This window comes from Centroberyx gerrardi, chromosome 5 (genome assembly GCF_048128805.1).
Source record: "Centroberyx gerrardi isolate f3 chromosome 5, fCenGer3.hap1.cur.20231027, whole genome shotgun sequence".
In the NCBI taxonomy this organism is placed as follows: Eukaryota; Metazoa; Chordata; class Actinopteri; order Beryciformes; family Berycidae; genus Centroberyx; species Centroberyx gerrardi.
The window spans coordinates 36222994-36250493 of NC_136001.1; the positions used below are offsets into that span (position 1 = coordinate 36222994).

The 27500-nt window shown below is 44.0% G+C and overlaps 2 protein-coding genes across 3 annotated transcripts in view; one reads left to right on the forward strand and one right to left on the reverse strand.

Moving 5' to 3' along the window:
* Positions 1 to 27408, reverse strand: part of nisch (nischarin) — a 35964-nt gene extending 8556 nt beyond the window's left edge. The window contains exons 1-21 of one of the 2 annotated variants that reach the window (XM_078283854.1): positions 27212 to 27408; positions 24372 to 24455; positions 23157 to 23345; positions 20793 to 20841; positions 18649 to 18812; positions 18213 to 18308; positions 17935 to 18030; positions 17138 to 17290; positions 16666 to 16734; positions 16360 to 16545; positions 15361 to 15489; positions 14665 to 14778; positions 10594 to 10762; positions 8144 to 8265; positions 4752 to 4861; positions 4118 to 4387; positions 3553 to 3905; positions 2073 to 2290; positions 1111 to 1655; positions 202 to 386; positions 1 to 74 (exon numbers count right to left, since the gene is read on the reverse strand). The exon at positions 1 to 74 is cut by the window's left edge and continues 26 nt beyond it. In XM_078283854.1, coding sequence (XP_078139980.1) covers positions 1 to 74; positions 202 to 386; positions 1111 to 1655; positions 2073 to 2290; positions 3553 to 3905; positions 4118 to 4387; positions 4752 to 4861; positions 8144 to 8265; positions 10594 to 10762; positions 14665 to 14778; positions 15361 to 15489; positions 16360 to 16545; positions 16666 to 16734; positions 17138 to 17290; positions 17935 to 18030; positions 18213 to 18308; positions 18649 to 18812; positions 20793 to 20841; positions 23157 to 23345; positions 24372 to 24455; positions 27212 to 27292 — 3456 coding nt within the window. In that variant the 5' untranslated portion in view covers positions 27293 to 27408. Of the gene's footprint in view, positions 75 to 201; positions 387 to 1110; positions 1656 to 2072; positions 2291 to 3552; positions 3906 to 4117; positions 4388 to 4751; positions 4862 to 8143; positions 8266 to 10585; positions 10763 to 14664; positions 14779 to 15360; positions 15490 to 16359; positions 16546 to 16665; positions 16735 to 17137; positions 17291 to 17934; positions 18031 to 18212; positions 18309 to 18648; positions 18813 to 20792; positions 20842 to 23156; positions 23346 to 24371; positions 24456 to 27211 lie in introns of those variants that run through there. The other variant, XM_071900766.2, reaches the window with a different exon arrangement.
* Positions 1 to 27500, forward strand: part of LOC139912849 (uncharacterized) — a 34654-nt gene that overhangs the window by 3021 nt on the left and 4133 nt on the right. The window lies entirely within an intron of this gene.

The window sequence follows — 27500 nt, forward strand, 5'->3', positions numbered from 1 at the left end:
GCTGGTACTTGAACTGGTATTAGTACTGGTGCTGGTGCTGGTACAACAGCACTGGTCTCTGGATCGGTACTGGCCTAGGAACAGAAAAACAAGGAGAGGTCAAGCAGGATCATAATACCAGTAGTCAGAACCACACCACCAGGATCAAGCTGTTCAGTGTCTAAATCTGGACTGAGTGTATGAAGCGTGTTGGGTCCTCACCCGGCGTGTGTTGTCCCTGGGCGGGCCGGGCCGGGCCGGGCCGGGGCAGAGCCAGGCTCCTCGGCCCCTCCAGACAGGCTCTCCGCTGCCTCAGCTCCCCCAGGAAGGAGCTCCTGTCCCGGGACAGAGGGAACAGCAGCAGCAGGCGGCGGCCGCCCAGCAGCAGCTCCGCCGCATGGCTCCACCTGCCGCAGCACAGACAGTCACATTCAAACACGACAGGACAACTGAATATGAAGGGAAATATGTACTAAATATATACTACAATTAATCACAATCAGTTTCATTATGTTAGTTTTCACATACAAGGAATTTAACTGGGTTGCTCACATAGGTCACATAAACACAACACAACATTATAAAATAAGAAAGACATTCATGAAACGGTTGTCTCTAACAGGTAGTATATAAGTATTATATATAATAATTAAAAGTACAAATTCAAGAAACAGGAACAATTAAATTAAAGCAAATTAACCAAAACAAAGGTTAAACTGAATCATACTAAACTTAAGTTAAACTTTAACAAAATAAAACTAAATTAACTATACTTATGTTTAGCCAACGTAACAGTGGCCAAACCCAGATACTCTTTGACACGGCTTGCAGTCTTTTAGCAGGAGTTTTTCTAAAAATCTGACATGAAATCATACAAATTTGAGAAGCTGAATATAAAATTTCATATCAGAGTGTGCGTCTGGATGTGGCCACTGTTGGCAACTGTTACACCAAACTAAACACGACAAAAACAAGCTACAAAAATCCAACTAAGGTAAAACTAAACAAAGAAAACAGAATATGGATTGATATTTAGAACTCAAGGTGGCTTGGCTCTACTCACTCCATCATTCAGTCAATCAAATGCAATGATCAATCTATAATCTGAACACAAACAGCCTCTCTCCCTACCTGTGGTGGTGTCCGGGGTTGGGACAGGGGCTGCCGGAGGCTCCGCCCCCCAGCTGAGGAGCTGTCTGTCTGGGGTGGAGCGCCACCGAGCCCAGGGGCACCCGAACCAGCCTGGAGGAGGAGGAGGAGGAGGAGGAGGAGGAGGAGGAGGAGGAGGAGGAGGAGGGGGGATGAAGCTCAGCGCCGCTCCTCTCTCTGTCGGCCAGCGCTGCAAAGTCCACCTTCAGCACCCAGAGGTGTCTGTGGGTGAGGAAGAGGAGGGAGGGGAGGCTGAGCTCGTCCCGGGACAGGACGTCAGCCAGGAGGGGGTGGGGGGCGGGGTCAGGGGAGGAGGAGGAGGGGGGGAGGAGGAGGTGGGCGGGGCAGCCTCCCTGGACTCCCTGGCTCTCCTCCAGCTCCCAGGAGTTGAGGAGCGAGCGGAGGAAGAGCTGAGGGGAGCGAGGCGGCTCCGGTCCGGTCCGAGACTCCGGTCCGGTCCGAGGCTCCGCTCCGGTCCGAGGCTCCGGTCCGGTCCGAGGCTCCGGTCCGGTCCGAGGCTCTGCAGGCTGGAAAACAAGAGAGAAGCTTTTCAGCCCGGGATCAGCAGACTGAGGCTTTTCACGCTTCTCAAGACGACCGCAGCCTGAAACCTCCGGAGCTTCAGTGTCGCTGCAGGAAGATTAGCTCTCCACATCCCAACAAGGAGGAAGAACCCGCCGGAATCAGCCAGCAGTTCTGGTTCCTCTTTGTTCAAAACAAGAGGAAAGTCCACACTACCCAATATATTACAAACACTTATTCTAATGCACAGCAGCAGACAAAAACACAGCGCTGAAACGCTGATGAATGCTGAGAGCTCACAGATTAAAATATTACAGACGAAAATAACTAAATATTACAGAAATGTGTCCACAAGTGTAAATGTGCATCGTCAGCTCTTCCCACTACAGTAACACGTTGAGCGGCGCGTTAACTCGTCTGACCTGCGGCTGCAGCAGCGCCGTCAGCTCCGCTCCGGTCTGTCGCAGCCGCCGCGGGTCGGAGAAGACGAACCAGCGGGTCGGGGCGGCCCGGAGCCCCAGGGCCAGGCAGGAGTCGGGCAGCCGGGCCCGGGAGCAGAGCAGCAGGCGGGAGTACGGCAGCAGGAGGTCGACCCGCAGGCCGGACAGCACCTCCTCTACAGCCGGACTCTGCTCCTGGTCTGACAACCAGAGAACAGATCAGCTGAACTGCTGCGGTGGATCTCTGATGCCACGAGAGACAGCACAGATCATGTCATGAAAGGACAAAGTCTGACCTTTGGTGTCTTCATCCCTGTAGCTGTTGGACCCACAGACAGTATTGTCTGTAGCTGTTGGACCCACAGACAGTATTGTCTGTAGCTGTTGGACCCACAGACAGTATTGTCTCCAGTCAGCTGTCAGTTGAAGCTCCGCTGCCTCTTGCTGCAACAACGAGTCCAAACTGTTTGTCAGAATATTCCAGAGAAGCTGTCTGTGTCTCCACAGGAGAGAGGAAACAGACTCAGTTCCTCCGTTACGCAACTTTCACTAATCAGGAAATCACAGAACTATTTTTCTCTGCCGCAGCACAGAGCGCTGTGGGGTGAAAGGCGGTTCCCGGCGGAGCGATCTGGTTCCGGACGGTCGGGTCAGATCGTAAACAGTAGAGTTCGGTAGAAGACGATCCGCCGAGGGGAAACGGTCGGTGCCGCCGCTTTCCGGGCCGCGGAGAGAAATACGTCGGTCGCTCTCCGGATCGTTTTCACAAACGACTTTTCTGGAGATATTCTGACAAACAGTTTGGACTCGTTGTTGCAGCAAGAGGCAGCGGAGCTTCAACTGACAGCTGACTGGAGACAAGACTGTCTGTGGGTCCAACAGCTACAGACAATACTGTCTGTGGGTCCAACAGCTACAGACAATACTGTCTGTGGGTCCAAGAGCTACAGACAATACTGTCTGTGGGTCCAACAGCTATAGACAATACTGTCTGTGGGTCCAAGAGCTACAGACAATACTGTCTGTGGGTCCAAGAACTACAGGGAGGAAGAGAGGAGACACACCAAAACTACCAGAACACACTTTACTGCATAACATGTCTGTTATATATTGCATATATCTTGATATTCTAATATTTTTTCCACTTATTTCAAAAAGAATATATTTAATTTTTGTTGTCACTATCGTTGTTTTACACACCCCCATACATTCTGTAATAAATTCCCCCACCATACTTCTCAATCATACATTTTAACTGTTCGCACCACGTTGGAAAGGTCAGTTTGTTGTGTTCAACACCCCACTGTCTCTATTCTTCTTTATATTCTATTTATCTTCACTGTATGCTAGAACTATGTGCTGGTGAACTGACCCATTTTCCCCACAGGGTCTTTATAGTTTCATCTAATCTCAACACGTTCAATCATGTAGGTGAATTAACAGGTTTAGGCCGGGTGTTTACCTGCGTGCTGACTGGTCCGGCTGAGGTCAGGTGATATGTACAACAGGCCCAGCAGCCTGTCCGTCAGAACCAGACACGCCTCCTTCTGCTCCACAGCCTCCTCCACCCGAAGACAGTAGCACCACAGAACGCTTCTGACCTGCACCTCCTCCTCCTCCTCCTCCTCCTCCTCCCCCTCCCCCTCCTCCTCCTCCTCCTCCTCCTCCCCCTGGTGGCTGGGCTCCTCTGGAGGAGCAGCAGGGAGCGGAGTGGAGGAGGAGACCAGCACCTCCTCCATGGAGTCATCCAGACCCATCTCAAAGTAGCCGTCCCTGGAGCCTGGACTAGGAGCAGAACAACCAGGAGGGGTCAGACTGATAGGAGCAGAACAACAAGGAGGGGTCAGACGGATAGGAGTAGAACAACTAGGATGGGTCAGACTGATAGGAGCAGAACAACAAGGAGGGGTCAGACTGATAGGAGCAGAACAACAAGGAGGGGTCAGACTGATAGGAGCAGAACAACAAGGAGGAATAAGCTGTGGGAACCATAGAAACCAGTAAGAAAAGGTTGCTGGTTGAATTACCTGGGACTGCCCACCTCAGTGGTTTCCTCTTGGGAATGAACCTCTCTGGACTGAGACCTCCTCCTCTGCTCCTCCTCCTCCTCCTCCTCCTCCTCGTTCTTCTTCTGCTCCTTCTTCTTCTGCTCCTTCAAGGCAGAGCCGAGGCGCTGGGAGAGCTGGGTAATGAAGTCTTTGTTGGAGGAGAGGGGGAGGAGGCGGGAGGGGAGCAGCGGACAGCAGGAGGCGCTGCAGGAGGAGCAACTGGTTTCAACTGGTCTGGAGGGACAGGTACTGGAGGAGGGGGGGGGGGGCGAGAGACAGAGAGAGAGAGACAGACAGAGAGAGAGAGAGAGAGAGAAATTGTGTTCAGTGATGAGTTGCCTCATGCTGCTCTTTACCACAGATGTGGAAGGAGCAGCAGCGCTCCCTGCTGGACTCATGGTGAATTACAGCTGCCTCCATTTTGACTTACAACTGTTAGAACAGCAAGAGGTCTACGAGTATACTGCCTGGGAAATAGAAGTAGTATTACTATTAGTAGTAGCAATAATAGCAGTAGTAGTAGTAGCAGTTGCAGTAGCAGTAGGAGTAGCAGCAGTAGTAGTAGTATTAGTGAGTATTAGCAGTAGTAGTAGTACTGTTGGCAGATACTGACCAGGTAATAGTAGTAGTAGTGGTAACAGTAGTAGCAGCAGCTCCACTGTGTGTGTGTTGGAGACTGGATGTGTGTGTAGACAGACAGACAGCAGGCTGCTGGATCTGCACCTGCAGACAAACAGCATCATCGTTACAACAACATTCATATTCTCCACCATCAGTCTTATGCTAAAGCGATCTAAAAGTCCGCTAGCTGCAATCAAGTTTTTACCAAAAGTATTAGCTCTCTGAACTAGAGGTCGACCGATTAATCGTTTGGCCGATTAATCGGCGCCGATAGGACGTTTTACAAACTATCGTTATCGGCGGAACTTGGCTCCGATAGTGGCCGCTGGCTGCAGCCTCCGGTCACGCGGGACGTACATCACCGTTTTGCATGGAGGCTCCATACACAAGGCAATGCAATGTCATTGTGTACCTGAGATAATTTATATTTAAATGAAAGTTAACTTTAAGACAGCTTTATTCGTAAATTATGAGCATGATAAGGTTGTTAGTATGGCATTATTAATGCATTAGACTGAAGATAACTGCTGCTCTGCGGAAAGCACGCTGTCTCTGTTTTGCTAGCAAGCATGGTCGTTAGAATTTGGCTAGCCAAGTGCAAGCCTAGCACAACTATGGGCCAGTGGCCATATCTGATCATTTGAGGGCCACTTTTGCTGAAAATATCTGTGTGCGTGTGATTAAGTCCTGATAATAATCTAAACAACTGTTAAAGACCCCATGAAACAGCACTCTTTCTTCCTGATTTTATGAGAGAGCTGGCACACGACCGGAGAGGGGCAGCCATACATGCGCGACAGACTTTAAATTACGTTTTTCAGTGTAGACTACATCAGAGGTATTTTTTTAAGAAAGCAATTCTCCACTCCATGAAAAAACCTTCAACGCATTATTCTGGCGATAGGGTTAGAACATGTGGGCTAAACCTTGCGGTCCCGGGTAAACGTTGGAACAGCTGATTTTACAGCAAGGCTGACAAGTGGCATCAAGTCATATCTGACCCGTTTTCAGTTTATTTCTCCCCACAAAAGTTATCTCTCGAATATATAACGCAACACTATCAGCCCCTTGTTCACGATACAAGACAGGCAGACAGGGAGGAAAAGAAACCATTCAACTTTTACTTTACTTACCAATTTGGCGTTCTCTCTCCCAAATAATCCAGCCAGTAACTATCCATTCATGAAATGAAATGGCACACTTTAGGAGCCTCCTCACCCCGGGAATATGCACGAACATTAATGGTTTGTAAGAGTGGCATTTAACAACGTGACGGCACGCGCAACAGTAAAACGTAATGCTTCCTGGCCAGTGATAAACAGAACAGCGCATCTCCCATTGTAGAAATATTCCCACGATGTAATCCACCAAATCACACTTCAGGATATTCTCTTAATAATGATTCAATTCGGAGTGACAAAAAACTGGTTTATTAAAAACGGCGTATGCAAAAGCAGCTGACTAGGCTAACGTTACTGCGGAAGTAAAGCACGTCATGCATGACAACACAAACTGACTGATGTCGCGGTGATAAAGGGGTAATTCACTTTTTAAATAAGATTATTATGGTAGCTTCTTTGATGCTACTCGAGTTGTGTCTGCTGAATTATATAGTGTTTTTGCATTTTTCCCCCAAATATAGGCCTAATTACCTAGAAAGCTTCTGTGATGATAATAACCATTTGTTTCTAACTTTAGGAAACTTAACTTTATCTGAAAGGTTTTATTCGAACAGCAATCTAATATTATTAATAATAATAATAGTAATTATTAATATTAAAGGGCAACTTAAATCATTCATGTAGATTTTAATAGATATTGAATATATAAAAGTTAAAATTAAAAATATAGCTAATAGCAATATGTTTAATATACTGGATCACTGAACTTGTGATCCAGATTTATTTATTTAGGTATTTATTACTTTCAGTTTGATGTTCAGTGATCCAGATTTATTTATTTATTTAGGTATTTATTACTTTGACTTAGATGTTCAGTTCAACAGTTATCCAGTTTCTAATAAAGTCAAAGATTGTTCATTTCCGACAGTGTCAAATTTTTTTTCGGGGGGGGGGGGATATCGGCCGATTAATCGGCTATCGGCTTTTTCCTGCTCCAAACTATCGTTATTATATCGGCCTTTAAAAATCCACTATCGGTCAACCTCTACTCTGAACTAATTATTTTGGTTGGTTATGAATGAAATTGTGATTGTGAAACTGAAGTGAACTGCCTATGTTGTACAACAGAAGTTTGTGAGTTGGAGCAGGAAGTTGATTTCGAGCTTTTGAGCTGTCAATCAAAACGTGATCTGCCACGCCCACACAGTCCTGAGAAATGGTCTAAACAGCAAAATGAGCTGTTTTTTGAACTAGGTTTTGTAATAGTTATGAACGTTTATTTTCACTCAGATTTTTGTGGATGCTTAATGAGACACTCAACTTTGATATCATATATGCATTTTTACTATTTCAAGCCACATTTCCAGAGGCTTTAATGGTTTGGCTCCTCAGTACATTTCTGATTTGCTCACTGATTATAACCCGATCAGGTCGTCAGGCAGAGGTCTTCTAGCTGTACCCAGAATTAGATCCAGGTCTGGTGAGGGTGCCTTCAGGTCCTGCTCTCTGGAACAAGCTGCCTGCTGACTTGAGGTCCATCACAACTGTGTCCACTTTCAAAAACAAACTAAAAACGTTCCTATTCTCCAAAGCTTATGATTAGCTACTGTGTGTGTGTGTGTGTAGTGTGTGTGTGTGTGTGTACTCGTATTGTGGCACTTGTTTCTTGTGCAGTTGGTTGCATGTGCGGTTATGTGACGGGGCGGGGGTTTCTGTTTGATTGTGTTGATGTTTTTTGGGTTTTTATTGCTGTGTGGTATGTTTAATATACGTTGGGCGTATGCTTCATTGGTTCGGTTTCTGCATCTTACTCATGCTTATATTCTTATATTTATGTTGCTCATGTTACCTATGTTCTCATGTTTTATGCCTGTATTTTTTGTCTTTCAATGTAAAGCACATTGAGTTTACTTGTAATGAAATGCGCTTTAAAAATAAATTGTCATTGTCATTCTTATCTGTATGTTATTCTCTGCTGCTGCAACGACCCAATTTCCCCACAGGATCATTATAGCTGCATTCACTAATCTAATGAAACACTGATAGACTTATTTATATATATTTATTATTTATCTGGCTCTGGTGTTTGGAGGATTTCACACCATCAGCTGCAGACAGAGGATTTTTCCAGACTGTCAACACAGGGCTGAGACACACATCCAACCACGGCTGGAGATACCTCCAGGAAGCAGAGAGATCAGATTTTTCTCCTTCGTCTACAGGTGGAAATGTGTCGTCGGCGGTAAAGCACGGCGCGTCTGACCTGGGTGTGTTCAGCAGACAGGTGGTGTTGGTTGGTGTTGAAGCTGGCGGGGGGAGGTGCAGCGTCCACAGGAGGGAGAACACAGGGGGAAACTACGACTTCTTCTTCTCTGCTCTTTACTTCTGAAACACCAAACAGCATGGACAGATTAGTGCCGACTGTGAGGAGGCTTCTGTTCGTCGACCCTGGAGCCACGGGAGGTCCACCGATACGGGCTGATCAAGGCCAAAATCTATCTTTTTGGATTGAAACTGATATTTTGTGCCATCATTCAATATCTTTAAATTTGACCATTTTCAGGCAAAAATAAAAAAATATCCAGGGTTTCCCCCACAATTTTATTCTCAACAGGGTCGGAAAGACTCTGTAACATTTAGACCATCATAGGATAATTATAAACAATAAAAACATATTCATGTTTACTCAGTTCTTCAATAAATTTGTAATCTATCAAACTGCATCATGTCCATCACATCCGAGGCGGACGATGCCAACTGGACCAGATCATTTTTAATAAAAAGCCGATATCGGCCCCGTGTATTGGTTTAACCCCGGGAAGTATCAGAAAGTATTTAAATACATTCAAGTTTCACATTTATTGCATCACTTTCATATCCAAAAACATCACTTAATAAAGTAAAAGTGTCACTACAACAGGTGTAGGCTACACTCATCTCAGCCAACTGGGACCAGGAGGACTATTAGCTAGCAGAGGTGTGACCAAGTCAACTCTGCTCGAGTCCCAAGTCAGTCTCAAGTCTTGAGGCTCAAGTCAAGTCCCAAGTCTAAATGTAGATTACCAAGTCATGTCAGAACAAATCAAGAGTCCAGTATCAATTTAATATCTTAAAGAAAACTAAATATCTAGGACTTTTCAATGCAATATGGTTTTAATAGGATAAAAACTTGGTAAGAGCATCATGAGTTTGATTTCTATAATCAGTTTCAACTTCAATAAATTCAATCATTCCATACAAATTCAGAAAACAGAATCAGTGTCCGTTCAGCCAATCAGAGGCGTTCCTACGTTTGTTTTGGAAAAAATACAACCTGTCCGACCGAAACAAAGATGAACCAGAGAAAGCCTGGTGGAGCGTTGGGATGACTGGAGGTTTTCCAGCTCAGTTTCTGATTGAATTTATACTGTAGAGTCTGTTTCTTCTTCTGTTCTTCTGCCTCGCTGCCATGTTGACGCTCACAACAGACCAACACACACACGTCTATCATCAATAATTCTGTCTGTTTTCTGTCTGTGGCCACCGCCTTAGTCACTATTTACGTCAACCTAGGTTAACTGCTGTTGCTACAGTTACACATGTATTTTAAACGGGGTCCCAATATGTACCGATCCTGTGCCAGACCAAAACAGACCAGGCCAAGCACGGGTCCAATAGTACTGCTGCAGTGGAAAAACCATATCAGTGTTAACTGTTCTAGCTCAGATCCTCATCGCATCCAGAGAATCAAACCCACCAGGCAACACTCCTGTAACTTTGGGAAAGACTTTGGCTTCACAGATAGTTCAGAATGGGAATCTGTGAGAATTCTACCAGACTTAAAGAGGAACTGAACCCCAAACCCAAATCTGTGGTGAAGCCTGACGCCTAATGGTGAAAAGTAGGGTACTGAACTGGCCATCTGCTCTTGGCTGGTCTTCGTACCAAGTGATGTCATCTTCCATAGAGTACAACAGGTGGTGACATCATTTAGTTAGTCTTTAAAGAGTGACTAACCCCAAACTCAAATTTGTGTAAAGCCTGACATCTACTGGTAAAAAGTAGAGATGGGACGATGCATGGAAATTCAATATATCTCAATACAAAAGTGACAGTCTGTATGTTGTGTCAGGAACATGAATGGTGATATCAGCTCCATGTTATTCTGCTGTCAGGAACATGAATGGTGATATCAGCTCCATGTTATTCTGCTGTCAGGAACATGAATGGTGATATCAGCTCCATGTTATTCTGCTGTCAGGAACATGAATGGTGATATCAGCTCCATGTTATTCTGCTGTAGTAATCACTAATGAGACTCTTGACCATCACAGTTTCACAAGCTCTCCATCCAAATTATATTATTGTCACTTTGTAATGACATTTTTAAATTGTTGTTTACATTCTAGCAGCCAATGGCATCGCTAGAAAGATTTGAGTCTCAGAAATAAACAGAATTCTGCACAGTCAGACTTTGTTGTCACTGAACTTTTATTGATCACATCGTATTGTGATTGTATTGAATCCTGAACCACATATCGCGTATCGAGTCGTAATGTGAGATCAGCAGATTGTCCCATCCCAAGATCAGCCAATAGCAGATGGCAGTTTCAGTAGCATGCTTTTTACCATTAGATGTCAGGCTTTACACAGATTTGGGTTTGGGTTTTAGTTCCTCTTTAAAGCCCCCTTTCCCCACCCAAACCCTCCACAGCCTGATACATACATGATTACCTTGGCTGGGGCAGGCAGCCTGCTGGGCCGGGCAGGAAGAGGAGGAGCAGGAGGAGGAGGAGGAGGAGGTGACAGCAGGAGGAGCGACAGCAGAGGAGCAGCAGGAGGAGGAGGAGGAGGAGGAGAGGGGAGGAGGTGCAGCAGCAGACAGCCTGGTCTCCTCACTGATCTGACAACGAGAGGACAGAGAGGAGGAAGCTTTCAGAGAGAGGAGTCTCCTAGTGCACTAGATCGTATCCTAACTCGGTCCACAGGTCTCGGTTAAGACCGACGGTTTAAAACTCGTCTCAAAAGTGATTTTTCTGTATTGGCTTTTCAACGTCTGACATGTTCTTCGATGCTCTATTGGTTTTATCTTTGTCTTAACTTATCTTGGTCTTATCTTTGTCTTAACTAGCTGTTGGTGCTCAATGCTCTGCCGCCTTCCTAGTTAGTAAAGCACTTTGGTACACAGTAGTTTTGTGTTTTTAAAGTGTTTAAAGTTGACTTGACTAACTCAGTGGTGTCCACTCATAGTCCATGGTCTGCAGGTTTTCACTCCAACCAGCCACAGCAGCTCTGTCACTGTTGGACCATGGACCAGGGTTGAACACCACTGTCCTACCTAGTGCACTAGATAGCATGCTATCTAGAACTCTTGGAAAAACTTTGAATTGGCTCTGATCAACTGACCAAATCAATCAATTTATCTACTTCTAAATGGAACCCATACAACCCCATCTCCCTCTGCTTTAGCTAGCAGTGGTGAAGAGATGCTTGTGGGAAGTTCTGTTTTTGCTAAAAATGTAAATAATTTGAACTTCTAGACCCACGCTAAGCTCTCAGCGCTGTCAGGAACATGTGACAGTGCCTCCTTTCCACTGAAAATAAGAACATGAAGGCAGCAGTGGACAGAGAGGGATGAGCAGCCCAACACCTCCAGCAGCATGTGGCGACACAGGAACCATACAGGAACTCTGACATTTAATCAGTGAGCCATGAAAGACCGTCCTTTGTAGTGATTTCAGACCAGCTAAGAGGCCCTGTTAGGCTCACACCAAGCTCAGTTTAATTAATATTCAAATCAACCGTTACATGGTTACAGATGTGTGTTTATTGGGTATTTTGAAACACCTTCCAGCGTGGCTCAACCAATCAGTATTCAGTACCAGAAATATCTGTTTTACAATCTACAGCAGTGATTCTCAAAGCGGGTCCAGGTAACTCAACAAAATGAGAAGCAAACTATTATGTCACTCACTAGAGGTTTCACTGTCACCTCCCCACCTACAATATGAACAGTTATACACTCAGTGGCCACTTTATTAGGAACACCCAGCTAATACGGAGTAGGACCGCCTTTTGCCTCCAGATCAGCCGGAATTCTTCAAGGCCCGGATTCAACAAGGGTTTAGAAATGTTCCACAGGGGTTTTGGTTCATGTCGATTCGAGGCACATTCATGCTGCCAACATCCCGCTCCACCTCATCTCAAATGTCTCTACTGGGCTGAGATCTGGACCGAACTCTGTGATGGTCGGGGAACCATTTTGAGACGATGGTGCATTATCCTGCTGGATGTTTCCGTTTGACAAAGGCTAGACTGTGGCCATGAATGGTTGGACCTGGTCAGCAAGAACGTTTAGGAACTCTGCGGTGTTTAAATGGAGCCGGATGTGGCTAAGAAAGCGTTCTTGTCCTGCGGACACCAGGCGGGATGGATCCATGGATTCATGCAGTGAACCTGCCATCAACACGCCACAACAGAAACCAGGGTTCATCGGACCAGGCTGCATTTTCCCTTCCGTCATCCAGTTTTGGTGTTCACGTGTCCCCTTCATCTTCTTGTTCTAACTAACCAGAGTGGAAGTCAGCATGGTCCTCTGCTGCTGTAGTCCGTCCATTTCGAGGTTGGGTGAGTTGTGGTTCTGAGATGCTTCTGCACATCACTGTTGTACTGAGGTGATCTTTGCTGCTAGCTTGAAGGGGTCTTACCATTCTCCTCTGACCTCTGACCTCTCTCATCAAGCAGGACTGCAGCCGACTGGATGCGTTTTGTCTCAGTAAACTCTCCAACAGGACCTGAAGCTCTCCACCCAGTCTGCATGCTTTAGATTTCTGCTTTATTTAAATGTGACTCTCAGTCTGACTGACAGAGAGGTGAACCTAATAAAGTGGCCGCTGAGTGTTAATATTAAATAATATCCAACAACAAACTGTTCTCAGATGGAGTTCTTCTGGACAGTCTGACCAAACTGTGATCCTGATGTGGATCTAACTGGGTGGGAACCACTGATCTGCAGGAACACACGTCGACAACCAGTACGCTAGAGCCTTATACTGGTTTCTAGAGACTTATAGTGGTTTCCAGAGCCTTATACTGGTTTCCAGAGCCTTATACTGGTTTCTAGAGCCTTATAGTGGTTTCTAGAGCCTTATACTGGTTTCCAGAGCCTTATACTGGTTTCCAGAGCCTTATACTGGTTTCCAGAGCCTTATACTGTAGCAGTGCAGTAAACACTGGCACGACAATGACAGAGTGTGTTTTAATGATAGCTGATCAGTAGGAGTCTTTGAGAGTCTGGAGGTCTGTTAGTACGATACTGAATCACAGGATCGCTATCAGTCAGTATCAGATCTGATTGGTGGATTTCGCTCTGTGGTGATCTCTGATTGGTCTAAAATCAGGTCAGGATTATAAATCAACTAAAGCAGGTTTAAGAGTTGTTGTTGATCAGGGTTAATTAATTATGAAGCCAGGTTTATAGAGCTCAATATTTGATAAAGAGATATTACAACTTTCATTAAAGCTTGAGTTCAATGTTTGATAAACAGCTAACAAGAGGGTAAAGGTGCTAGAAATCCAATCATCACACAACAGGAGTTGACTTGTGTTTTCTTTCTTTCTTTAACATTATAATGTAATATTCGCTGCTTTCTGGTGAAAACCTTGTATCTCCAAAACGTCAACTTTTCAGGAACTAAGAACAACAGCCTTGTTTTCGGCTCGACCACCATGCAGTTTCCACCAAGCGTCTCATCAGTCCAGGGGTTCTAGAAACGTCTTATCATCAGGAACATCTGATCCTTCAATTGAAGTTAAAGGATAATTCTGATTATTTTCAACCTGGGCCTTATTGTCCTAGTGTTTGCCATCATGGTGATTGATTGTGTTCAAAATTTCATCAATTACTGTAGACTTTCATAGCTCCAGTTTGCAGGAAGCGCTGAAAATCCCCAAAACTGATGTTACAAGGTTTTCACCCGACACAACGATACTGTTCAGTAAGTATACAAATAGATTACATGTGACGTACATTGGAAATGCAAATCAATAATTATATAAAAGCCCTAACCATTTTCCTCTTTTAATGTAGTGTTGTGAAATAGTTTGTACACCCCTTGAATTTTTGCAGAATTTGTTGGGCTACAAAATGATTTTAAAATGAAACGATTTGAATTTTTTTGTCTGAGACCTATACAATGTTTTCTATAACACCAAAGTAATAAGAAAATTCTATATATTTTTTATGAAGGTATAAAATCCAAATAAATTATAGGGTGTGCAAAAGTAAGTACACCCCTTGAGCCAATTGTGTCACTGACAAATATTTGATCAACATTTCATATCTTCTGCTGCTCAGATGTCATGTTAAGGTTGTAGGTTTTAAACATTATTTCAGAATTGTAGTAATTCTGCCTTTTTAGCCAACAAAAGCTGATAACAGGATTCAATCTCAGAAAACTTGACTGTAGTGTGGAATGTGAGGTTCACTTATGGCCTGCATTGGGCTCCAGGTCTTCGTGTTTCGCTCTAATGAAACAAGGGGTGTACTTACTTTTGCACACATTTTTCATTTCATCTTCATAAAAATATATAGAATTTCCTTATTATTTTGGTGTAATAGAAAACATTGTACAGGTCTCAGACAAAAAAAATCACATAATTTCATTTTAAAATAATTTTGTAGCCTAACAAATTGTGCAAAAACTCCAGGGGAGTACAAACGTTTTCACAGCACTGTATAAACACTGTTCTCCCAGCTCTAATCATCTGTATTATCTCTAAAGTACCAAGTGGGACAGTGTGTACCTTCTTCTCGCTGCTGCTCATCCTGTCTTTGACTTCTTTGGCTTTCTGAATGGCTTTCAGCACTTCCACCGTGTCCAGCTCCTTCTCTGTGGTCGCTCTACCGTCCAGGCAAACCTGGCACAAGCAGGAGGAAAGGGAATAATGATAATAATCCTTTAACATACAAATGAGCTGGCAATATTATGGGATGCTGATCCAGGTTCATCCCGTTCAGGAGGAAATGTCCCGTGTACGAAGCCTTCGGTAGACCTGGTGATTAGGAATGGGACGATATATCGAAAATTCAATTTATCGCAATAAACAAATGTGACAATACGCATCGTGGGGCAGAAAAATTAACGGTGATATACATAGAAAAACGCTCCTAAACTATTTATATGCAGCAATAATCAATACATTGCACCAATGGTTTTTCCTGCACTTTCCAGCAGCCTAAAAAACATTTTTCAGTAGTGCAGGGGTTTATCAAGTTTTAAATATTATAGGTTTAAACCCATTTTTACAGAAATACATTGATAGCATTTGTTGTTTTCACCTACTCTATTGTATGTATGTTGTATTTGTTTTATTCCTCTGTAACTCTGTCTTTAATTCATGTGTGTTTATCTTACCGACTTGTATTTAAGCGTAGTTTCACTGTATATGAAGCACTTGGTAACTCTGATGTGAACACTGATAAAGCTTCTCGCTGCGTACCTCTGCTGCCCGGTCCCAGAACTGGGCCAGGACTTTGGTTCTGTAGTCTGGGATGATGCACATGGGGTTGTTGGACAGGCTGAGCTTCTCCAGGCAGGGAAGAGAGCCGATGTTCCTGATCTCCTCCAACTGGAAACACACAAACATACGTGAAACACGCAGAGGTAACATGAAAAACACAGAGATATATAACAATTTAATGGACAGTTTCAGTGTGACTGGAGTTTCTACTCATTTCCTGCGTTCCCTTCCTGTTTTCCATCACTGCAGATGGTTTTCCAGCTTTCGTCAGATATTTGATAGTTCTGAAACAAACGCTGTCTAAATATTACAAGTTCCTCCCAGTAAAGAAGATGGTGGTAAATTTAAAACTGGAATTGTGTAAAATCTAGAATCAGAGTCTCCAGTTGTTTTCTCTGCTGTTTGGAATTGAATGGGAGTGAATGAGCCTGATTTTAAAAATATCTTTAATGGTGGTGCGGCATGTAGAAACTGTCAGAATTAACATTAAAGTGATGGAAAATGTAAAAAAAAAAAAAAAATGAGCACAAAGTATAATCACATTGGAACTGTCCTTTAAACAGCTAGGAGTGTCTAGAGTCTAGTGACTAAACACCAGCACAAGTCTCTGGTCAGTCAGTCTAGTCTGCAGGTCAACCATCAGTTGGAGTCCTTTTCTATTCCAAACATCTAGTTGGCTGCTGAAATAGTGACAGTGAGGTCCAGGTTAACCAGAGAGTAACTTTTTTTATTTAACCAGGTAAAGTCTCATTGAGATTTAAAAGACCTGGTCAAGACAGCAGCAATTAAAAATACATAAAGCAATTAAACTTACAACATGGAAACATAAAACTCAATCATATCAAACACAAATTAGTGTAATACAATTTGGATTGGGAGTAAAAGAACTAACAATGTAGACAGTCACAGTTAAGTCTTTTAAAAGGTTTTTCAAAGTAACTAGTACCTAGTACCCTGACCCAGCTGGGGTGTGTTTACCTGGTCCAGCTGGTTGGAGCTGAGGTCCAGGTTGACCAGAGAGTAGAGCTTGGCGAGGCCGCCGAGCCGCTCCAGCTGGTTGCCGGCCAGGCTGAGGGTTTTGATGTTGCCCAGCCGGGTGTGAGCGGCTTCCAGGAGCCGCAGGCTGTTATAGGACAGATCCACATGGACCAGGTTGTACAGGTACTGCAGGACAAACGCACAGGACAAACACATCAGGACTACAACTACTGCTGTGATAATAATAAATATAAGTTACTTTATCTTTATTTCCTCCGCCAACAGAGCGATTCCTGCGGGACGCACCTGCAGGTTTTCTACAGACGACAGCTGGTTGTGGCTCAGATCCAGAAACTCCACCTGAGGAATCAGTTTCTGCAGCAGAGAGAGGGAGAGACGGACGGCAGGTAAACTGATACATGGAGCCAATATCCTATTTTAATACGTTTAATTGATCTGATGCAGTTTGACTGATTACCTATCGAAGAGGAACTGATCAATACTACACTGGTTATCTATGGGAAGAAGACCTTAACCTGAAACCTTAACCTGAGAGTTTTAGTGTCCCATGATGCTCTAAATGTTTCAGAGACAAGGGCAAAATCCTGGAGGAAAAACAAGGATTTTTGGCATGAAACAGTCAAATTTAAAGATACTGAATATCAAAACATCGTCTTTCAGTCCTAAAATCCTGGGACCGATCCGGGAAAGCCGCTAAAGTCGGACCCTGGTTGACGGACAGCGTCCTGACAGTGAGACGGGCGGGTGCGTGTCTCACCACCGAGCCGTCGATGGTGCTGATGTGGTTGTTGCTCATGTCCAGCGTGGTCAGGTTCCTCCACACCGGGATGACCGCCGTGACGGGACAGCCAGGCTCCGCCCCCTCCGCCTCCCACTGAGAGAACTCACTGGCCTCCGGGACTAGGATGGACTGGACACAGTACACAACGCAGTACACAAACAGGAAATGTCAAGAGATATTATACTATATACTATAAAAACAGTGTATACTATAGAAGTTATATACTATAAAAACAGTGTATACTATAGAAGTTATATACTATAAAAACAGTGTATACTATAGGAGTTATATACTATAAAAACAGTGTATACTATAGGAGTTATATACTATATATACACTATAAAAACAGTGTATACTATAGAAGTTATATACTATAAAAACAGTGTATACTATAGAAGTTATATACTATAAAAACAGTGTATACTATAGAAGTTATATACTATAAAAACAGTGTATACTATAGGAGTTATATACTATAAAAACAGTGTATACTATAGGAGTTATATACTATATATACTATAAAAACAGTGTATACTATAGAAGTTATATACTATAAAAACAGTGTATACTATAGGAGTTATATACTATATATACTATAAAAACAGTGTATACTATAGAAGTTATATACTATAAAAACAGTGTATACTATAGGAGTTATATACTATAAAAACAGTGTATACTATAGGAGCTATATACTATAAAAACAGTGTATACTATAGAAGTTATATACTATAAAAACAGTACACTGTAGAAAATTATTATATAAAGTGTACCATCATGGTGTCAGTAGAGTGGTGGAGGCTGAGAGTCGCCAGGCTGGATCTCAGAGACGGCAGACCCTGGATCTGCTGAGAACTGCACTCACTGATCTGTTCATAAACAACAAGAGAGAGAGACAGGTTCAGACAGAGAGAGAGAGAGAGAGAGAGAGAGAGAGAGAGAGAGACAGAGAGAGAGAGAGAGAGACAGAGAGAGAGAGAGAGAGAGAGAGGCAGACAGACAGACAGGCAGGCAGACAGACAGACAGACAAGCAGACAGACAGACAGGCACCTCTATTTGTAGCAGTGACTTGAAGACAGACAGGTCGAAGGGGAGGCTGGTCTCCTGGATGTTACTGGTTCCTACTGGACCTCTGGTTCCTGAGATCTGACCAACACACAGCAGACAACCCAGTAAGAAGACTGCTAATAATAATAATAATAATAATCATATCAATAGCTAGTAATATAAATAGATAATAAGTATGATACATTTGCCTCAGAGCAGAAAGTATTCTTCATGTAAAAACAAAGCAAATAACACACATTGAAGTGTGTAATAAATTGTTTTTTTGGATGATGGAGAGTGAAGTTTTCCCCAGGAAAACACTACTACTACTAGTACTACTACTACTACTACTAGTACTACGACTACTGCTGCTAGTACTACTACTACTGCTGCTAGTACTACTACTACTACTGCTGCCACTGCTCCTCCTCCTCCTGACCTTGAGGTAGCGCAGGCGGCAGGTGAAGTCCAGGATGTGTCCCAGGTCGGTCTTGGCGTCTCCGGTGCAGCAGGTCGGTTTGGCGAGGCGGAGCTGCTGGGAGACGGAGAACAGCTGCAGAGGACGCAGAGAAAAGACTTCTCCAGCCAGCAGCAGCTGCTCACCTGAACACACAGGAGAACATCATCACACCACCAACTACTGCTGGGAGACACAGGAGAGACACCTGCTCCCCCGCAGACAGAAACACAGCACGATATAATATTGGTTATTATGGATGGGACGATAAATGGAAATTCACTATATCTCAATACAAAATGTGTTAGTCTGTATGTTGTGTCAGGAACATGAATGGTGATATCAGCTCCATGTTATTCTGCTGTCAGGAACATGAATGGTGATATCAGCTCCATGTTATTCTGCTGTCAGGAACATGAATGGTGATATCAGCTCCATGTTATTCTGCTGTAGTAATCACTAATGAGACTCTTGACCATCACAGTTTCACAAGCTCTCCATCCAAATTATATTATTGTCACTTTGTAATGACATTTTAAAATTGTTGTTTACATTCTAGCAGCCAATGGCATCGCTAGAAAGATTTGAGTCTCAGAAATAAACAGAATTCTGCACGACTTTTATTGATCACATGGTATTGTTGTTGTATTGAATCCTCAGATGAGGTATCAAGTCGTATCAGGAGAGAAACAGATGGTCCATCACTAGTTTCTGTTACAGTTCTGTTACAGTGTAGCATAGATGCTCGCTACAGACGTTTCTATGGTTACAGTAAATTATTTTAGCTTGTAAAAAAAAATGTAATCATTTTAATGTGTTTGGTAAGTAGCTGTGTAATAAACAAGATAATGTTCACATTGAGGTCATGATTCAGCCTGTTGGGGCTTATTGGCTCGCCGTACATCATTATCCCTTACTTAAAGCTGCACTAAGCGATTTTCCGACCACTGGAGGGCGGAAACCGCAACACACTCGTAAAAAAAACACAGCAAAACTGCTGGAGCACAGAGGCTCCGAAGGACAAAACTAGCGATGGACCGTGAATAAAGGCTAACAGCTAAGCTAACCGTTCCTACAGAGAAGTCTCACCTGTTACCAGTCTCACTTTGACTGATCTTTCTCCTGCTGAAGGTCACATGGCCCACAATGACAAGTGAAGAGGCAGGTAGCAAGTTTACTGGTTTAACAAGTTTAACTAGCGAGCGAGTAAACCCCAACAGGTTTACTCGCTCGCTTCATCGATTCCACCATTATGAGAATGTTTTTCAGGAGTGGGAGGGGGAGAGCAGCACTTTTAAACAGCGAGGGAGGAGACAAGCTAGTTTTAAAAACATGAAAACCTGCTGAATGGAGCGGGAGGAGCTTCGAGTCGGTCCAGGTTTTGACAACAAGCTTCAGAAAAGAGGTGAAAACAGCAACACACACTGCTGAATGTTTAGTGCTGACCTCCTTCTCATCGCTGCATGCTGTCTCTCTTTCTTTTTGTCTCTCTCTGTTTTCTCCTGTCAATGTTTTGCCCGGCAGCTATTGCACGCTAAGCCGTCCCGGGCCGGGGGGGGTGAAAAAAAGCTGAAAGGTACAAAGAAACCGCCCAAGGTTTCTTCCAAGTTTTTCCTGCTAAGGTTTTTCTTTTCCTTGTGTGCATCAGGGTCTAAGGCTGGGGTTGCCGGGTAGGTTAGGCTGCAGAACAGGTAGATTGTTTGTCTTGCTAAAATCTGCTCTTGTCTACCTTGTGTTTTTCACTATGCTTGTCCTGTATCTTTTTGTTCACCACTGATTTTGTTTAGTTAGATCCAGCTAGGCTCATTCTCTGTAAAGTCCTCTGAGACATGCTTGTGATAAAGGGCGATATAAATAAACAAACTTGAACTTGAACAGATGGATGTTGGTTTATATCATTACGTCTCAATGAATCTCCACATAGCACACATTAGCTTCAGGATTGGTTACAGGGTCTGAAATCGCTCACTGCAGGTTTAAGAGTCAGGGCTCTTGCTGCTGGGAGACAGAAGACGACTGTGGCGGCCCGACAGACTGAAGACGGACCGCTCCAAGTCTTCTCTCATTAACTATTAACAGAGTTAACGCTCAAATGGGGGGGGTCAAAGGTCAGGGAGGAAGCAAACCTTTATGGAACAGCTCCTCCGCCAGCGCTGCCGTGATGCCGTTGATCTCCTGAGAGAGAGACAGTCAGTTTAACATTTACATTCACTGAAAAATAACTGAAATAACAGTCAAGTTCTTGGACTCAGTTACATTATTTTTATTTCTACAGAGTTGAGTTCAGTTTTGAACACTTTGAGTCGCTGCTTTTAACCATCAAGTCGTCCAGATTATTCCCATACGATGCAGGATCCAGAGGGAGGTTCCCATTGGCTCGCCCACCCGGGACAGACCAATCAATGACAAGCTCAGGAGCGCGCTCAGACGCCTCCAGCACACAGACACACTGTGGAAAACATGATAAACAACTTTCCACAGTTTGCCACAGTTTTCTCTCGGATCTGCAGCGGCCAGCGGTTCGCCTCGCCGCGTCACATGGGAACCTTTTTTAACGGGTGTCGACTCCGGCGGCCCGAGGCTTCGCTCCACACTGGGCCGCTTGTTGTCACGATGCCGTCATGTGACCACGCCGACTGACATCTCAAAGACTTTCACTACTGGCAGCAGCAGCCAGGACGTTGAAGCGGTTAAAGAAATGTGACTTTGGTAGTTTGTGGTAATGCCGACTTTCTCCAATTTATACAGAATGTCTGTACGCAAATATGTTCATTCTAATTTTCCCCAATATACTGTAGGTTTGTGTGTGTTTATGTTGTTTGACAAAGAAATCCAGTCCCGCACGCTGTCTACACTCACATGATACTTTAATGCAACATTTCTGTTAATAAGACCTTCATCAAGCAAACCTGATTGTCTTTCTCAGTATCTACCTTTTTGTTTTTTTGTCCTTCACACCTGTCACACAAATACCTTTAGGTGTGTAAAAATTATTTTTTCTTTGTTGATTTTGTCTAAAATATCAGCTGAATAAATGTCCTGACCGATCCTTCTTTCTATTTTAAGGTGGAATTGCCCTTTAACTGATAGCTTGTCTTACTGACTCTCCCAGGAATAACAGTCAGTAGAGATTACTAATAAATAAAACAATAAATATAATCAGAGTGACCACTGTGAACGCTGTCACAGCCAATCAGATCAGAGAAAATCCAGACTGTCCTCGTCAGACTGACCCTCTTGATTATATCGTTCATACACTCAACTCCTTACACACTCAGCACCTTGAAGTACTAGCAATTTAAGTACCAGCAGGTTGAAGTAGCAGAACTACCAGTTGCAGCACTAACAATTGGAGTACCAGCAGTTGCAGTACTACCAGCTGCAGTACTACCAGCTGCAGTACTACCAGCTGCAGTACCACCAGCTGCAGTACCACCAGCTGCAGTACCACCAGCTGCAGTACCACCAGCTGCAGTACCACCAGCTGCAGTACCACCAGCTGCAGTACCAGCTGCAGTACCACCAGCTGCAGTACTACCAGCTGCAGTACCAGCTGCAGTACCAGCTGCAGTACTACCAGCTGCAGTACCAGTTGCAGTACCACCAGCTGCAGTACTACCAGCTGCAGTACCAGCTGCAGTACCAGCTGCAGTACTACCAGCTGCAGTACCAGTTGCAGTACCACCAGCTGCAGTACCACCAGCTGCAGTACCACCAGCTGCAGTACCAGCTGCAGTACTACCAGCTGCAGTACCAGTTGCAGTACCACCAGCTGCAGTACCAGCTGCAGTACCAGCTGCAGTACCAGTTGCAGTACCACCAGCTGCAGTACTACCAGCTGCAGTACCACCAGCTGCAGTACCACCAGCTCCAGTACCAGCTGCAGTACTACCAGCTGCAGTACCACCAGCTGCAGTACCACCAGCTGCAGTACCAGTTGCAGTACCAGTTGCAGTACCACCAGCTGCAGTACTACCAGCTGCAGTACCACCAGCTGCAGTACCACCAGCTGCAGTACCAGTTGCAGTACCAGCTGCAGTACCACCAGCTGCAGTACTACCAGTTGCAGTACTACCAGCTGCAGTACTACCAGCTGCAGTACCAGCTGCAGCACCACCAGCTGCAGTACTACCAGTTGCAGTACTACCAGCTGCAGTACTACCAGCTGCAGTACCAGTTGCAGTACCAGCTGCAGTACTACCAGCTGCAGTACCACCAGTTGCAGTACCAGCTGCAGTACCAGCTGCAGTACCAGCTGCAGTACCAGCAGTTGCAGTACCAGTTGCAGTACCAGCTGCAGTACCAGCTGCAGTACCAGCAGTTGCAGTACCAGTTGCAGTACCAGCTGCAGTACCAGCTGCAGTACCAGCTGCAGTACCAGTTGCAGTACCAGTTGCAGTACCAGCTGCAGTACCAGTTGCAGTACCAGCTGCAGTACCAGCTGCAGTACCAGTTGCAGTACCAGTTGCAGTACCAGCTGCAGTACTCACGTAGAGGTGGAAGTGCAGGAAGCATGCGAGCGGGGGGGGCGTGGGCGCGCTGCAGGGGAAGTGCAGCAGCAGCGTCTGCAGGTAGAGCTGCAGCTCCTTCTGCCGCCGCTCCACCAGGCTGCGGGAGTTTTTACCCAGAAGCTTCTTGGGGGGAAGAAGACGCCGCTCCACCTTCCTCTCTGCCGCCAGCTGACGAGACACACAGGACAACACAGTACTTTAATACAGGACAACACAGTACTTTAATACAGGAGACACAGTACTTTAATACAGGAGACACAGTACTTTAATACAGGAGACACAGTACTTTAATACAGGACAACACAGTACTTTAATACAGGACAACACAGTACTTTAATATAGGAGACACACAGGTGTTGTATTTAGATTTTCTCTGATGTACGAACAACATTTACGAGTGGTCCCGACCTGTCGTTCGAGTCACGTACAATCAGCCTGCCGTTCTCCTTTGATTATATGTTTATTTATGTTTATTATATGTTTTCGTTGACTTATCTCTGATAGTAGGACTTCAGTCTCAGAGCTGTAGAAAGTCATTTTTATGAATGAAGCTTCCCGACCAATGGGCCGGACACCTAACCTTATATAGCATTATTGAGGCGTCAATTATGCCAATTCACAATTCTCGTGAATGCGCGTTCATTCAGAACAGGTGCCATTCATCATGTTTACGCAGGTCATTTACAACAGTTTTCTGAAGATACGAGCGCTTGGTGAATCTGACGCGGCGCGCTCGTACGAGTCCAGCTCACGGAAAAAGTACGAGAAATTTAAGATGAGAATACGAAAATGTTCTTGCAAGCGGCCCAATGACAGTCAATATAATACGTTTCAAACAAGACTTTCATCAGTCTGTTGATCAGCACTTCAAGACCGACCAATTAGGACAACTACCGTGCGTTTTGATACTTTCACCATGTTTAGATAGACCATCCAACTCCTTTATCATCACAGAGGAGAGGGAGTCCTGCTTTACACCAGATGGACCTTTAAGAAACTCCTCAGCTCCTAAAAGTCCTCCTGTCCACTCTGAGCAGTTTTCACCTTAGGAGCTCTCTTAAGGGTTAAGATGCTTTGTGAATTTTATCTTTACTAGGATTTAATCTTACTTTTAAGGGGAAATTCTTGGAAAATGTCATTTAGACCGACTCTCAGCACCAGGAAGCTTTGTGAGTCCGGCTCCTGGTCTCTCACCTTCTCATGCAGGTCGTGGAAGTCGCTGTAGCGGTGCTTCACGGTCCAGCTGTGCTCTCCGTCCGTCACCTCGATGATGTAGACCTGAAACACAGCAGAGAGGCCGAAACTGACCCGAGACCGCCAAACGCCGCTCAGTGTTTGGTGCTCGTCAGTTTGCCCTCACTGTCTCTGTTGTCAGCATCGCAGTGAGAGCGGCTGCTGAAGTTTGGAAACCGTGAGCCAGTGGCTCCGCCTCCTTTCACCTGGTCAGTCAGTCACCTGGTTTGGTTTCATAACTGGTTACAGTGACCTGTTCAGATGGCTGGTTGCTGGTTGCTGGGCGTCCTGCGGCTCAGTGACCTCAGGTCTTTGTCACATGTCAACCCCCCAGAGGTGAGACCGAGTCAACTTTGCTCGAGTCCCAAGTCAGTCTCAAGCCTTGAGGCACAAGTCTCAAGTACCAAGTCTAAATGTAGATCACCAAGTCAAGTCCAAGTCATTAATGTCAAGTCTCAAGTCTAAATGTAGAACAGCAAGTCAAGTCAGAACAAATCAAGAGTCCAGTATCAATTTAATATCTTAAAGAAAACTAAATATCTAGGACTTTTCAATGCAATATGGTTTTAATAGGATAAAAACTTGGTAAGAGCATCATGAGTTTGATTTCTATAATCAGTTTCAACTTCAATAAATTCAATCATTCCATACAAATTCAGAAAACAGAATTTAAATTCAGTCGTCCGCTGGAACAAATCTCATCACTTTCAATCTAAGTCATTTACACAAACACAAGATCTCAAGTCAAGACTTTAGAAACCTTTTCAAGTCATCAAAGTACAAGTCAGAGTCAAGTCCCAAGTCACCAGAACATGTAACTGCTTTCACTTTTGGTTTTCAGACTCGCACTGCATTATGGGAATATTTTAATGTTAACATCAGCACTTGCTGTTACTATTAGATCATCGTTTGTTTCCTGTATCAGCAGCAAGCTGCTGCTGCTCAGTTAAATATTCTGTTCGCTGCTTTATTGATGGAAACAGACGAAGCTGAAATGTCAGATAATTGTTTCCTGTCCTGACTGAGCAGAAAGGTTATTACAGGAAACTGAAACTAGGTGTTAAAAACACTGTTGTAAACTGAAATACAAATAAAAACTGGACTTTGGGAAAAAAATGAAACTTAACACATACTATCTTGTCTACTTGTAAAACTAGTTAAATTAGAAAATAAAAATGTATAATGCAAATGTTTTCATTTTTTGTCTTTTTCCTGAATAAAGTGATATCTTATTTGTTTAGGTGCAGGGTAAAAAAAGAATGAATTTGGGCAGAGACTTTAAAGGGTAACTTCGGTATTTTACAACCTGGACCCTATTTTCCCATCTTTTTGTGTCTAAGTGACTAAAGGGGACAACAATTTTTGAAATTGGTCCAGTATTGAGCGAGATCGCTTCAGCTGGCAGCCGTGAAACGAGCTGCGATGTAATCCGACGGGGCAAATCACACCGTCAATGTACGTCCACTAAAAGTTCTTGTTTCTGCCGCTGACAGGCTCAGAGTGTTATTATAAGTGTCTGACAACATTATGGAAAGGACCCTACAGAGAAATGACACGTTTTTCTTTACCTTTCGCTTGATTCGGTCTGTGTGTAACTTCCTGCAACAACTCAGCTCTCGCGAGACTTGGTTACACACAGACCGGATCAAGAGAAAGGTGGCTGTTTGTTTACATCATCACGTCTCACGGAAATCTCCCCGCAGCACACGTTAGCTTCAGGACTGGTTACAGAGTCTGAAATCGCTTATTGCAGGTTTAATTAGGGCTAATTTTACTGAACGCTAATTGAAAAACTGACGTAAATAAATTTAAAAAAGAATTTACAATTGTCTGTCTAACACAATACCTGTTGCAAACACTTAAAAATTACCTGAACTTCTATCATTACACCTTTAAAACATACTTTCCCTACCAAAAAACACCACAACTAGAACTGACACTAAATAAAAACTAAAACAAATGGCACACTGGAAACTAACTAAAACGAAACTGAAATCAAATTAAAAATTGAAAATTATCTAAAAAAAACAAAGCCTGACCCAAACTCATTCGTCACAGCGTTACAGACAGCAGCCAGGAGGGATTTAGTCACATGAATATGAAATATCGTACAATAATGAAGGTAAAAGTTGGACTGCTGGCATTTATCTAGACTGATGAGAAAATACTGCAAATAATAATATAAAGTCTTAATTTTATCCCTGAACTTAGTTTCTTCATTACATAATGATCCATTAAAATGAACACAGCTTTAAAACGTAAGGGTTAGTTTCATGGGTTTATAAGGAATCTATTCATGGGTTAATTCATGGAGACACTAGTAATTAACCTTTTGTGTCTGGCTTACACAGTTATTAATGAGTTATTAATTAATGTTCCTGTCTCCCTGATTTTTTCATTAAATTATAAAGTAAGGTGTGTTTAAGGGGTTTCGATGATGTTTCGTCCATTAATAGCCGAACTCCCGTAACTCATTTTGAGGGTATTTTGCATGAATTAAGGGGTGAATTCACAATACATTCATAAAAGTCGGTTATTTTACGGCATTAGAGGTAACGTTAGCGCGGTTAGCATCAACCTGAACTGTTAGAGACACGAACACAGTTAGCAGTTAGCTTGTGCTTCATTCCATCAGGTCACAAAGCGACAGAACACGACAGCTAACACGGAGCCGTTTGACAGCTGCACACTTCAAAAATTCGTTGTTACTAATCTGCATTTCTCCAACATTACCTCGCTGTCAGCTTGATAAAAATGAAGCTAGGCTAAAGGCTAAGCTAGCTAAACCGACCCGGACGTACCGTGTAGTTTTCCACCAGCTCCGACCCGACAACACACACTCTCCTCTCGGACACCTCCTCCGGGAACGAGCCGGGATCCATCTTGAAAGCGAGACAAGAAACTGCTGTGTATTATGAAATAAAAAAACGCGGTGATAAAAAAGTATATTTGACGGTTTTCAGTGACGTCCTGCGGTTCTTCTCTGCTAGCCGCCTCCCGCCGCCATGTTTGTTGTGATGCCGCAGCAGCTGACCGCTTCAAAGCTCGAAAACTTTATTCACAGCAGCTCCGTGACAAGCACGTATTTTA